The sequence below is a fragment of the Ursus maritimus genome, unplaced genomic scaffold, assembly GCF_017311325.1.
Source record: "Ursus maritimus isolate PB19 unplaced genomic scaffold, ASM1731132v1 scaffold_1, whole genome shotgun sequence".
NCBI lineage: Eukaryota > Metazoa > Chordata > Mammalia > Carnivora > Ursidae > Ursus > Ursus maritimus.
The window spans coordinates 24,897,390-24,912,224 of NW_024423343.1; the positions used below are offsets into that span (position 1 = coordinate 24,897,390).

General features: G+C 33.1%; 1 protein-coding gene across 1 annotated transcript in view; it reads left to right on the forward strand.

The window, feature by feature from the left end:
* The window catches only part of ERBB4 (erb-b2 receptor tyrosine kinase 4), a 666,536-nt gene that overhangs the window by 626,372 nt on the left and 25,329 nt on the right, over window positions 1–14,835 (forward strand). Inside the window, exons 23-25 of the mRNA XM_008687562.2 lie at window positions 2,889–3,035; window positions 5,162–5,259; window positions 6,770–6,940. Of these exons, the coding sequence (XP_008685784.2) occupies window positions 2,889–3,035; window positions 5,162–5,259; window positions 6,770–6,940 (416 nt within the window). The remainder of the gene's footprint in view (window positions 1–2,888; window positions 3,036–5,161; window positions 5,260–6,769; window positions 6,941–14,835) is intronic.

Consider the following 14,835-nt stretch of genomic DNA (forward strand, 5'->3'; position numbering starts at 1 on the left):
GATTTTAAACTTTGAACGTTCATTTAATTGCATTTAACTCAATTGTTGAGATGAGATACTTAGATCTAACTGGCTATTTACAACTTAAGTCCACCCAGTTATTAGTAAGAATGAATCAACATCTTTTCTAAGTTTAAATATATCACAAAGAATCAGTATTTCTTACAAATTAGAAGCATGATGCCCATTTAAGCAAAAAGGTGGTGGTGTGACTTGAAAGCATGGTACAGTTTAGTTTACTCAAATTTAAGCCTAGCTTTATCTTTGTTTTTGTTTTTAGAAAAAAGACTTAATCCATTCAATCACTAAAGAACTTACACCTGTTATCTAGAAGAGCACAAATTATCTTTAAAAAAAAAGTTAAGACATTTCTGTAAATTGTTTTTTTCCCTCCACACACATATGCTGTTTGTTTAAAAGTTCCATGAAGGTTCCATGTATTCTACTAAGCTTCAAAGTAGAGAGTGGGCTGTGCTTGAGGGAAATGATTGAAAAATTTTAGTTGTTGAACTGTAAGGACTAAATAGAAACACAGATCTAGTATATATATTACATGAAACAAATTGGCATATATATTATATGATAGAGATTTATAGATTATATTTTATATGATAGACTTATATGCTATCATATATATTTTGATATATGACGTATATATCATTTTTTCTTTTCCTTTTTTTTCTATGTATGTTTCCCATAATTAAATGTGGCAGTCTGCTGCAAGCAATTTTAAACAACCTCTAAAATAAGTAGATAGATAGATGATAGATGATAGCTAGCTAGCTAGCTAGCTAGCTAGATGATAGATAGATGATAGATAGATATAGATAAATTAGTACTCTGCTTTGAAACATAGCCCAGGTCATCAACCCATATTCATAAGGCATTTTAAGATTTTTGTGATATATCATAGCTGATTGCAAAAAGCATATAAGGCAGAGAGAAACATAATGTTGTTTACAACGCACCTTTGTGGAAAATTGCCACCATTTTTATTTTTATAAAAATAAAGATGCATTGGCTATGGTTTATATGTTCAAATGATAAGATCGTAAGTTTTGAGGATGTTTCTGATTCAGTTTTCCTGCCATTGTCCTTCTACATGAAGCCATCTCTGTTTAACACTTTCTTGTGGTCACTCCTGCAGAGATGTAATTGGATTATTATTGGCAGAGGTGGGGGTTTTGCTGTTCCTGCTTTTGTTTTTATATTTATGTGTTTCTCTGTATTATATTTTCTATTATTTTGATTTGTAATTGTTTTGCGTTTGTTTATATTAGAAGTTCTGATAGAGATGTGAGAACATCTTTTATAACTGCATACATAAGTTAACAAATATCCTCATTAAATACATATTCTACAAATATGTATTTATATTGACTGACTGAATAGAAATGAACAGCCATCCACTTCTTAACTTGTCTTATGGATACTGAATCTTAATTATTCGTTCTACAGAGCCATTCTTTAATATGCAAAATTAAGTAGGATTTAATCAAGATCAAACAGTTAAATTGTGTCACTAGTTACATTTTCATATTATACCTAAGAATCATAAGATAAAAATATTAATAAGAAAAATCAGGTAATTGTTAATGATATTATTATAAAGGATAATTTGAAGTTCACATATACTTTTATATCTTAAGCTTTGTATTTTTATTATGTCAATGATGACTGTTATGAGCTAAAAAAGATTTCAGTTTGAATAAGTAATTCATTACAGATGGAAGTAGAAAAGAAAGCATAGTTCTAATTAATGGATTTTATATTAAAATTTACTTTGTATATTATATGAACCAATCAAAATTCACTTGGTAAGACTCTTATGCACAGTTACCTATTTCTGAACTTAAAAACCTTATCCCTAAGAAATGATAACTTTTTAACTGTATATTTATGAGATCATAAAGACGTCTACAGTATATATATTATTGTTCAAATCAGAATCATTATTATCATCAAAGTTAGCTATTTGCATGCTGGTATTTAAGGTTATTTGCTTTTACAGAGGGAATCACTGTTCTAGTGGTTCAAGAAAGGGATTTAGTATCTAAGGAATCAACTATTATTGATTCCCTTCAATTTTGTGATGCCTACTTCACATGGATTATGTGATATTTGGATCACGCAGGCTCTCACAGGTGTTAAAGATATGAATCTGTTTTATTCCACCTGTTCTCTTTGTGTGAGTTAAAAAGTGAGCCACAATGATTTACTGTAGCATAAGGTAATCATTCTGGCATCCCAGCTTAGCCTACAGGACTTTTAATAGCAAAAATGTTAATCTCAAAATTAGTCAACATCAGATTTTATCTGAAATCATATTTACTTGATACTGAATACACATGCATATAATAATTGTTTGATAGGCTCTAATGTGGTGTAGTGAAATTAACTTGGATCAGCAAACATTAACATTACTTAAAAGTAGAAATGGGGAACAGACTCTGTTCTGATATCCACTTTGAATTGTCTCTGCTACTCATTAAAAATTTCAAGACACTAAGGAGATAATTGAATTTTCCACAAAGATTTTGTCATTGGGGTTCTCCTAATGGATATAGAAATCTGAAGAGCCTTTCTTTATTTTTTTTTTAAGATTTATTTATGTATCTTAGAGGGGGCCAGGTGGGTGCAGAGAGAATCTTAAGCAGAGGTGGCACTGAGCGCAGAGCCTGAGGCAGGGCTCAATCTCAGGATCCTGAGATGACAACCTGCACCAAAACCAAGAGTCTGGACGCTTAACCAACTGTGCCACCCAGGCACCCCTCTTTAGACTAATTCTGATTGCCTTCCGGGGAGCTTTCTTTTGTTACTGGCACACTGATGGTTTCTTCATATTATGTTGTTAGTATGCTTATGTAAATATTTGCTCTCCTATTCAGGAGTCACTATATGGGAACTGATGACCTTTGGAGGAAAACCCTACGATGGAATTCCAACCCGAGAAATCCCGGATTTATTAGAGAAAGGCGAACGTTTGCCCCAGCCTCCAATCTGCACTATTGACGTTTACATGGTCATGGTCAAATGTAAGACTGCAAAATAATTTTATCATCACCATCATCATGCTTAGTAAAATAACAGTATGGATTAATCTACCTGCATAGTATTTTTGTATATTGAAAAATATGAAAGTTCAAAAATAATTATGAAAAATCATGTATACACCTGTGTTTTTAGCTTATCGTTAATAGGAAGCAGTATACATCAATATGCATGCTTCCACATTATAAAGTCAAACTTCTATGACTGTCATCCTTTTGATTCATTTCACTTTGATTTTTATCAATTCCATGACAATTAAATTGTCTTTCATAAAGAGATGTAATTAGTCACAATAATGTTAGTAATCTTTAAAGGACAATAGCAGTCTAAACAAATGATCTAAATTTAACGAAAGCAAGCTTGAAACTGATAGTTTAAAAAAAAGAATTAAATGGAAATAGGTTTACCAGTTTTAGTCAACAGGAAATTAGCAGAGCAGAACGGGACGTGAGAAGACATGAATCTACAGTGAAATAAAAAGATTATGAATGTTTACTTTTTTTTTCAATTTGATCATTTGTTTACATCAAACGCTCTTACTTTTCTTTCTCCTTTCTATGCCCCAGACACATATGTATTATAAATGTGTTTTTGGCAGCCTAGGCTCTTAATTTAAATAGAATTAGGGAAGTCTCTGGAGTTTCCTACTTAATTTAAGTGAGATTAACGTTCAGCAATCTTTCTTGTGTAATCTGGGGTTTTCCCCTTTTGATTTACACAGGGTTAGCAAAGAAACAAACTGGTGAAGGTGAATAAGCATCTTATTAATAAGAGACTTTGGACCCAGGTCTACTCAGATTTATATTCATGACATGTGTGATACATTCTGACAGTGAGGGAAGAAATAAAAAATGTGCTTTCCAGTTCAGGTCAGCATGCCCTTTTCTCTAAGCATAGTTCTATTTACTCAATATTTAGTTAGAAAGAAACTGATACCTCCCAGCGAAGTTAACCTTTTTTGATTCCAGTAGTTCCAGAAACACCTATTTTCTCATTAGCATCTTGGTATCAACAGCCTTTTTTTTTTTTTTTTTTTTTTTTGGTATATAGTTGAGCTTTATTAAGAGAGAAGAAATTCAGGTGATATTAATGGTACATGAAATGACACCCAAAGACTTCCCGGAAGAAGAATAAAAATTGAACTCCTAGAAAAAAGAAATAAACCTTATAGCTTTATTGGATCAAACATCATTCAGTAGTCATCTGTGGAAGGAACTTTAAAACACATGCATGCGTTATATAATTTGATCGCATAACTAGCATGAGAGGTGATTTAGATACTTCATTTAGATACTCTGATGAAATAATGAAAAATCAGGAAAATATTTTGCCTAATAGGGAGTTTTACCTTGCTTTTATGAGTTTTAATACCTAAGAAAAGGGTCATTTGGCAAGAAAATCAAGGAAAGCTTGGTGCTTTTATTCTTGTGATCTCACCAGCTAAACAGAGCCTGGGGAGATAAGACCCATTTTATCTAGACTCCCAGCTAAATAATAATACATACCTTGAAAATTGCTGATAGTATTTTTATGCTGCAAAGGCTAGTACTTAGATAAGCTAATGGCTATTGCTGAACAAACATTACCAATCATTCTGCGTTGGTTTTTTCCCAGCAGGAAAAAAGTAGCATGAGAAAGTTACTTTCTCTTCCTTTTCCCCCCTCTGTGCTGGCGTACTGCATTGTAACCAAAGCTTGTATTCCATGTCACTCCTGACATAAAATAATAAATTATATCCCAATCACCTCTTCTATAACCATCAAAGAAAAGTTAAAAAAAAAAAAAGCATTCTCTCCATACTTAAGAAAAAAAGATTGGAGATTCTGTAAGTTCCCACAGTTAGCCTAGGTCATGTTTTCTAAGAAGAAAAATTAATTTTAAATTAGATTAACAAAATGAAAAGTTTTTTTATATTACATTTACTTCTGAATATCAACAAACTGAGATAAAACCTTGCCTATTGGATTGTTTCTTTCTTTAGCTTTTTTTTTTTAGATTATTGTTATTAAAACAATATTTTTCAAACTTAGCCTATGTTTTTGTAAAATTTACATCCTACTTCTTCCTAGTTATGGATAGACTGACTCTTGTATTGTGTGTGAATTTCTAGGTTGGATGATTGATGCTGACAGTAGGCCTAAATTTAAGGAACTGGCTGCTGAATTTTCGAGGATGGCACGAGACCCTCAAAGATATCTCGTTATTCAGGTTGGTACATACCTGGTCTTTGGAACTGTGGAAATCACCACTCATAAGTCGATTAACTAAGCAGAATATCATGTGAAATGACTTACGGAAAAGAGACTTTTACTCGATGTCATAACCACTTCTAAGAATCTTCCCTTAGTATTCAAGTGCCTCTGGTACTGAACAGCCAGATAATTATAATTATCCATATACATAAAAAGTCCTTATGCCAGACAAGCCTTCTAGCACTCTGCTTTTTATTAACATGCGTTAAGTCATGTCCATTATTATGATCTTCCCTTTTCGGAATAGAAGGAAGATGGGTTGAAGACAGTGAATTAAAAGTTTCAATATACTGGGGGCGCCTGGGTGGCACAGCGGTTAAGCGGCTGCCTTCGGCTCAGGGCGTGATCCCGGCGTTATGGGACCGAGCCCCACATCAGGCTCCTCCGCTATGAGCCTGCTTCTTCCTCTCCCACTCCCCCTGCTTGTGTTCCCTCTCTCGCTGGCTGTCTCTATCTCTGTCGAATAAATAAATAAAATCTTTAAAAAAAAAAAAGTTTCAATATACTGAAATTTAATTTCTTAAAAAATATTTATAAATATGTTTTGTTTGGGGAGATATATCCAAGCAATAACTCAGAGTCAAGTGAATTGATGTACTTATGAATCAAATGATATCTCAAAAGAGCATTTTATATTAAACACTAGAAAAAAATGGATTGGATAATTTAAAAATTGTAATATATTTAGCTATGATTATTTTTACCTAAATCATAAGCAAGTAGACCTTGGGTTATGCTGAATTAATTTTCCTCAATAAAACAAGGTGGCATTTATCTTCCTATCAATAGTCTGACATGAAGATAAAAGCCAGGTTTTAGAATAGTTTCCAGTTATCTTTTTCTCAAATTAATTTTCCATAAACAACTTGTTTGTAAAAAAAATCACATAATTTTGAAAAACCAAAAAATCATATTTAAGAAACAGATGAAGTAAAAAAGAGTAGGGTTTTGGTGTCTCTCCCACCTTCGTTTATGTTATTTGCCACTTGTGCTGTGACTTTGAAAGCTATCCCGTGAACACTGTTGTGCTACAGGACAAATCATGGAGCCTGTATGTTCTGAGAACTCTACAGTATCAAACCAACCAAATAAAATAACGTAAGGATTGATAAGTCAATATTATTTATTCTTAAAATCACAGCTCAAACATCCTGGCAATGAAACCGACTGTTATTCTCAGATCTGAAATAGAGTATGCCTCCCTCAAAGCAGCCAGAGCATGAGGCTTTATTCACCTCTGATGGCATTTATCACATTCTGTTATATGTATTTATCTTAGCCTGTCATATCTAAGTATGCTACAGGCTCCTGCACGACTGGTAATTGTGTTAAAGAATTATTTTTTTTAAACAAGTGCATGAATTTTCAACCACTTGTTTTGATATGAAGTAAGTTTGCTGCAAAGTCCACATGTTTAAGTTGAAAAGAAGAATCATTTTTTGTTTGTCTGGTGGGCAAACTTTTAGGGTGATGATCGCATGAAGCTTCCCAGTCCAAACGACAGCAAGTTCTTTCAGAATCTCTTGGATGAAGAGGATTTGGAAGACATGATGGATGCTGAGGAATACCTCGTCCCTCAGGCTTTCAACATCCCACCTCCCATCTATACTTCCAGAGCGAGAATTGACTCAAATAGGGTAAGAAATAATCATCTACCACTTCCCATATTATTCCTGAGAAATAAAATCATGCAAATATGTTGTAAGCCCTAGAATTACAAAATAATTATGCAGCTCNNTTCAGCAGGATTCCTAGATTAAAAATATACTATACCAATGAAAGCTAGGCCATGTAGACTTAATTTGGAAACACAAGCATGGGTCATAGAATATGTACTCTGAAATATCTTTATTTCAAGAAGAGAAATGGTTTTTTTTTTTGTCTTATGTTAGTTAAATCTTAGTTTTAAAAAAATCTGCCAATTCAACTAATAAAAAATCAACCCATTCAAAATCATAAAACTATGTGTTTATAAATAAATGAAAATTCTTAACAGGTAGGCTCTCTTAAAAAGATGGTATGACCATAGGCAAGAGGTGATACAAGTATAATTCTCTTTCACTCAAGAGACTAAATATTATCTGTCAGTCTGAAGTGGAAACGGAAAACTGCAATACTTTGGACTATATCAATCATTTTGGGAAGACTACTGAATCATTTCTGAGATGTAGATTTAAGTTTCGAAAGAAACTTCTGAAAAGAATTTGCATTTAATTTTAAATATTAAGCGCACTGTATATGAATACCATTCTTTTTCTGAAAACTGTCAATCCATGTGTTCATTCATTTATTTTTAAAAATCCATTCATTATTCACTCAACATGTATTGAGTACCCCCCTGCGCATGAGACCTTATCAGATACTTGAGATTCAAAGAATTTTGACATAACTCCACCTGCAAGAAGTGTCCAGGCTCCTACATTTAAGAACATTATCATAGCCAGTGGAACAAACAGCATCCTATTTGTCTTGATCAGAAGCTAAGAAAGCTTTCAACTTGCTGCTCATTTTCTAAAATGAAGTTATTCGCTTTGTTTCAGATTCACAGCAATAATAAAGTAAGACTCACCTGGTGTTTACTCTGTGCCAGCACATACATACTAAGTCACTGAATCCTTACAACCATCTCCTTGGGTTCTAGTATCATCCTCTCTCTCTTACAATGAAGAAGCTTGCCACAGTTAAGGGATTTGACTGGTGCCATACAGATAGCCTGTGGAAGACTAAGATTGTAATGCAGGTCGTCTGCCTCTGCTACACATACTATTGCTTCGAAGTTACTGGAACATGTTATTTTTGTGATACGCAATATTGTTTTTCTTGACATCTACCTCAATGTTTGAGGCACATATTGCTTGGAAAATCCGTCAGTTGATTTTCTTATAAAATGCGTTCCCCAACCTACTCCATACCTTTTGCTCATTTGCCCCATTCAGAAGGCTGATGTAGAAAGAGGCAAAACAAACAAAAAACCAAGCAAAAAAATTCAGTTTTTCTTTTCTATGAAAAATATGTCATTGCATCCCAATGGGGAGAAGATAACTAAAAGTTTTAAAAGTTAAATCAGTTGATGGTCACTGAGCATCAGTCTTGTTTGTGGGAAGGAGCAAAGTCGTTCAGGTGTATAAAGGAAGCAGTTATTTCCCCCATCTATATGCTTAGCAAAGTGGCCAAATTATAACTCTGGCATTTATAATTTATGTGACAAATTCATTACATTTATTAAAACAGAGACATTTCAGAAAATAGTTTGCTTTCCTTAACATGAAATGCTATAAAGGCCAACAGCTTTAATCTTTTTCTTTTATAAGACTTCTCAGATTCCAACTCTGTTCATTTTAATTTAGGCTCAGTGCAAGGAATTCTGAGTAAAGGTTTGAATTAACTAAATGAAATTAGTGAGACAAAGTACAAGACACCTGAGGAATTATTTGGCCTTTAGTCATCATTTCTTATTACACATTATTATTTAAACAATGTTATCCTTAGATTTCTTTTTAGTTTTTCAGGTCATTGTTAAGGGAAATGTTCTTAAATACCACTTTATTTTCATGCATTAAAACGCCTTATTAATCATCTATATTTTCCAATTTTTTTTAAAAACCTAGTTTTATGTAGCTTCCATGGTAATTTCTAACTTGTGCAAATGCTGTTTTCCCTGCTTCTTCCTATAAAACGAAGTTGCATTATTTTATAGTTAGAAAATAAATTACTTCAACTTTAGGTTCTGTGCCAACTTATATGTTAAGAGAATATGTTAGAGTGAATCAAATGTTTCTTAAGCATATCTATTGAACTTTGAAACCAAAAATTATTTCAGTTTTAGAATATAGACTGTTTTGCTCACTAACTGGTAAGTTTTAGGTAATGTTCTTAAGTGTCTTTACAACTTCTTTCTTCATTTGTTAAATAAATACAATGGGAGTTAACTTATGTGATTGTTAAATAATTACCTTTTAAAAAATGCCAGGCAAATACTTATTCTTTTTCAGAATCACTCAAATTTCATGTTTACTTGTTTCCTTGTCAATATAGTAAATAACTATGTTTTCTTATAAGGTTTTCTTTCTTTTTTTTTTTTTTAAGATTTTATTTATTTATTTGAGATTGAGCAAGTGCGACCATGAGCAGGGAGAGGGGCAGAGGGAGAGGGAGAAGCAGGCTCCCCGCTGAGCAGGGAGCCGACTCAGGGCTTGATCCCAGAGTCCTGGGATCACCACGCCAGTGGAAGGCAGGCACTCAACCGACTGAGCCACCCAGACGCCCCTCTTATAAGGTTTTCTACACATTACCTGTAAAAAACCTATTGCTTCAGTCATTACTTGACAAGCAAATTATTTCTGCTGATGTGTTTTTAGCAAATAAACTATAGAAGTCATTTCTTCTATGGTGTTTTGATTATTTCAAACTCTGTATTTTCATTCAATATAACTTTAAAGCAATGAGTCAATTAAAAATACAATGTTGACATTTATCCAGCAAATTGATAGATACAAATGCAAGTAATGCTAAAAACACCCAACTAATTTATAGCTGTTGTTGTTATTATTGTTGTTATTGTTAGTACCCTTTCAATATTATCTTAAATACCTTTATCACGATAATTTACCAAAAACTATTACTCTAGCATGATGTAAATAGGAAAGCACGAGAAACTATCTAACTTCTACAAACTCCAGTTCTGCACATCTGTGTAATGAGGATCAAAATAATCCTCTCAAAATATTGTGGAGATTAACTGTTTAGGGTATCTAAGTGTGTTCCCTATTGATGGATATGTGGTAAATGCTCAGTAGTTGGAAATAAATGAAGACCCACCAAATGAGAAATGTGAAGCCTCTTTATTCAGAGCTTGCTATATACCAAGGGAGTTAGCCATGGCCACTGGCACTTTGGCCGAGACTCAAAGGCAGACAAAAGAGTGGGAAAGCTTTATAGCGAAGAAAAGCAAAGCCTTCAAGTATGCCTTCCTTGGAGGCTATCGGTATGGGGAAGCTGTAAGAGGGGGTAATTAGAAGAGGGGCATCTTTTGTGATTAGAGGTGCATATTTGTCTTTCTCTGGTTTGTCCTAAATAGAAAGTGGTGACAAAATTTAGGGAAGCTGTTAGTTAATCAGGTCTTGACTATTTTGGTTCAGTTGTTATAGATGTTATGGTTCAGCTTCCTGCATTGCTGCTGGAGGTAACAATCAGGCTTCCTGCAAGTCTGACTTCAAGCAGACTGGCTTCTTCAGCTCTTTAGTGCAGATACGGTTTCCTAGGCAAGGTGCTGTAAGTTAGGAGTTAGACCTCTGTTTTTATGTATGATAAAACAATGATGGCCATTGTCCATTTGTGTATTCAGTTTTTCAATAGATTTTAGGTTCCATTGCTGCCTTCCTTCTCTCTTGATATATTTATTTAAGTACATAATGCCTGATATTTTCAATTAAATGCTTGCACGGTTTTTGAATTTCTATGTAGATATTTTTCTGTTAATGTGGGTAGAAATTTTGTCTTCTTCTTTTGAGTTACCTAGGTTTGTATTTCTTTGGCATAGTGAATTGCATACCAAATGCAGCAGTAATTAATAAAAATAGCTAATAACTTGATGTGGCTAAAGATATATTAGCTTTAATGATACTGGAAATTTTTATTTAATTTAAAAGCTTCAGCACATTTTTCTAGACAAGGTTTCAATTGTTGCAGGATCCCTCAGTCATTGGTGATGAATAGTTTTAGAGATGCAGTGTTCCACCTCTTTCAAAACATATCAGCTAATTCTCAGTTATCCAGACCAGGGGAAGACAAAGGAATTGTAGCCACTGCAGGTTGGTATAACAGCAATCCACAATGGATCTCTCATTGCAATTTAAACTTTTCTCCACTTCTTTCAGATCTGCTAAGAAAGAACTATATTAACAGATCTGTTTTTTTCCTTCTTTTTTTGCCCTTTCTTTCCTAGATTAGGTTTTATAAATAAGTTGAAAAATAGAAAAAATATAGGCAGAAGAAATAAAGGATGAAGAAAAATAAAGGAGCTTAGTATCTCAAAAATGCGGTTTCTAAATAATTAATTATAGGCTGAATATTTGACTGCTCATAAAATGGGATTTTATATATTTTATTTTGTTGTACTATCACTTTTCACTCAGATTAAATTTTGTAACTTTGATAAAAGTACCCTAGGAAGGTTACCATACACATTGTAATTCCCTTTAAAATTTTTACCAATTCACTACACAAAAATAAATAGAAATACAAGAACTCTTTGGTCTCCTCTATAGGATATATGATACTGTGCTAATTATGCTTCCTAATGATGCATATAAACTAGAAAAAATTCAAGCAAATTGATAATGCAGGAAGAGTGATACAGTGATGTCATTTTCATTTGAGTCATGACATTTGAGTTTCAATTGCATTTGTCTTTACTGTTCAATAAATCAAAGCCATGATTTCTTATTTTATGAAATAATGAAACTAATAATAGTAATATCAGCTTAAACTTACTGAGTGCTTACTATAATCAAGGTACTATGCTAAGTGTTTTAAATTAACTATTTCATTTCACTTTTATTTCACAAAGCCCTATAAGGTAGGCACTAATTCTTCCCATTTTAAAAGTTAAGAAAACTGAGCTGTGGAGGGTTTAGATAACACAAATAATAAGGAGCAAAGCTAGAAATTGAATCCAGCTTTCAACAATCCCACATGGAGGCCGTACCTAAAATAACAGTGGGGTGGGGGAAAATTCCTCATTCCAAGTTGCTATTAAATTTCTTACTACGTATGAAACTAACACTTTTCATTCATTTAATGGTAATCGGATAAAAGAAAATAAGTTGGATGTCAGGAATCTCACATTCTAGAACAAACTCTTTGGCATTACAGCCTTAATCATATCATTTAGCCAAATTCAGCTTCTTCACTTAGGTGATGAGAAAATTGAACTAGATCACTGATAAGTCCCTTATAGTTTTAAAAATTACCTTATTATCGAATGACTTTTTTGAACTAGTTATTATATTTTATACATTTATATAATATATCTTCTAGAAAATATTTAATTGGAAAATGAACAAAAGCATTTTGGGTTACCTCTACACACTTTTGTTCTTATGTGATTTAATACAGAAGAGGAAAACTTAAGGACACAAGTTAAGGAAGCATCTCATAGCTAAATGATGTAGTGGGAAAATTTTGTGATGATATAACAAGGTTACTCTGGTTGCAATTTACCAAGGATCAATATCAATTCTAACAACAGCTGTTACTTGATGATAAGTTATTGTAGTCTCAGGATATTGGTTTTACATTTCTTCCAAAATATGTCAAGGATTCCTGCATGGTATACTTGATGTGCTGCTTGGGATCTTTTTTTTTCTCTTTTAATCTATTAAGCCCGAAAAAAGAGCTCTTCTTAGTATGACATTCCATATCACTAGGTATTTTTTGTTCCAAAATTTTCCCCATCTACGTAGTAATTTTTAAATTGTTCACATTATTATGATGCAAGAGTAAATGAATTAATATGTTGAATGTTTATCATGGGCGAGGCACTGTGTTGGACAATGAGGGTACAGAGTTGCAAACCAAAAGTTCTGCCTGAAAAGAGTTTATGCTCTAGTTGAGGAGATAATATTTTGCAAGCAACATACCAGGTATTATAGGAAAAAGACAAAGGAAACCAAATCCTCTTACGTGGCTACGGAATGTCATTTGAGCTATATCATTATTAGAGGATGAGGATATACTTGCAACAGGAGTTTTGGTAGGACAGGTCTAAAATGGGTCAGAAGGAAAGCTAAACAATAAAACCAACAAACCAAACAAACAAACAAAACCCACATGAACAAGGGCAAGGAGATGACTTTTTGACTATACTTTTAAAAATCTGTGTTTTTGTAGTATTTCCATATTGTACATGTTGAGAACTCTTTTATGTTATCAGAGGAGGTGGGGTGGGCTTCCTCCCAAATTTTCTATTTTTGTCATTGTTATGAAGGCTTGAAACATAATTTTGAAATCTCTTGCTTCTCAATAAAATCATCCAATTCAAAACAAAATCCTTTTTTGGCCTTCCTCAAAACAGCTCTCAAATGTCTCTCTTCTCTTTCTTTTGTCATGATTATAATTCAGGCCCTGATCACTTCACAGAAATTACTACGATGTCTCCCTAACAGACATCCGCTTTTTTAAATGGGCTCTATTTCTAAATATAGTGTTTACATTGTACCCAATGAAAGACAATATTACTGAATATTTTGAGCACTAATTCTTTTCATTTTTTTGTCCTCATCAATTTAGAGTGTACCTATCATTTTTATCAATGGGATAAATTTGAGTGATATATGTTATATTAGATCTCTCTTTATATGATATATAATCCTATTGTCAACAATAGTTGAAGGATTTTTGAACATTTATCCTGGGAAATTCCATGGTCATTCCAGTTGACCAGTCTCTGCAATTTATTTTTTACTACTCTCTAGCTCCCACACACAAATATGCCCAGAGCTCTAAGCATTATCCCACTCTTGATCTCGTTCAAAATATAGATCACGTTGGGGCTTTCGTTCTACTTTAGAGGTGTGAGTAGGTAGTTGATTTATTTAAACAAACAGGTATATTTCCTAATGCAATATAGATTTGTCTCTCTCTTTCTAAATGAGAATATAATGTCAAATTGCCTTTGCGTATTCTTTAAAGTTCTTAGCAACCACAGGGATATTAAAAATGTTTCTAATATCTCTGATTTACCACTAATTTGAGAATATCCCTCACCCTCTCAAATGATCGTTTGTATACAGTGAAATATCGAGTGACCTTTTTGTGCAATGTTTTCTCTACCAGTGACTTTCTTAAAATCTGGATATATTATTTTAGTTACACTATTCTTTGTAAGCTTTTCTTCTCTTTTCTTTTCCCCATTGCTATCATTCTTTTATTTCTCACTGACTTCCTATGGGTTTTCACTGAATTTAGATCATGACATGCTGTTAAACATAATGAGAAACCCTTTATAGTACAAGCTCTAGATTCTTCATTTAACCTTATATTTACAAATTGCAAACAAAAATCAAACTATCTTTCAGTTTCTTAATTTAAAAAGTGATAATTTTTAGACCTCTTTTTCTAATTGTATCTTCACGTATCATAAAAATCACTTCTAGCAGATTTGGACTTTGGATAACACCTCTTTGTTATAGTACATTATGATTTCCTCTACAGTTTCTTTATTCTTTAGATAATCTGCTTTTTCTTGCAGATATGATAGAAGTGGAATATTTCCTATGTAATGGTAAATCAGAGTGATTTCTCCACTCCTGCTACAGGCTAAAGTGGCAACAAGATATTTAGAACTTCCCAGCTTCAACCTTGATGAAAGAAAAGAGGTTAGCAGTACATACCTACAGACAGACATATATAGCACTACATTATTTTGTGTACATTAAAGTCTGTGCTCCCACCTACACAAAGACAGGAGCCCTCCTTACCATATCAACAACAACACAATCTTCCTCTCTATCATTTACCACTGCCTTTTCCT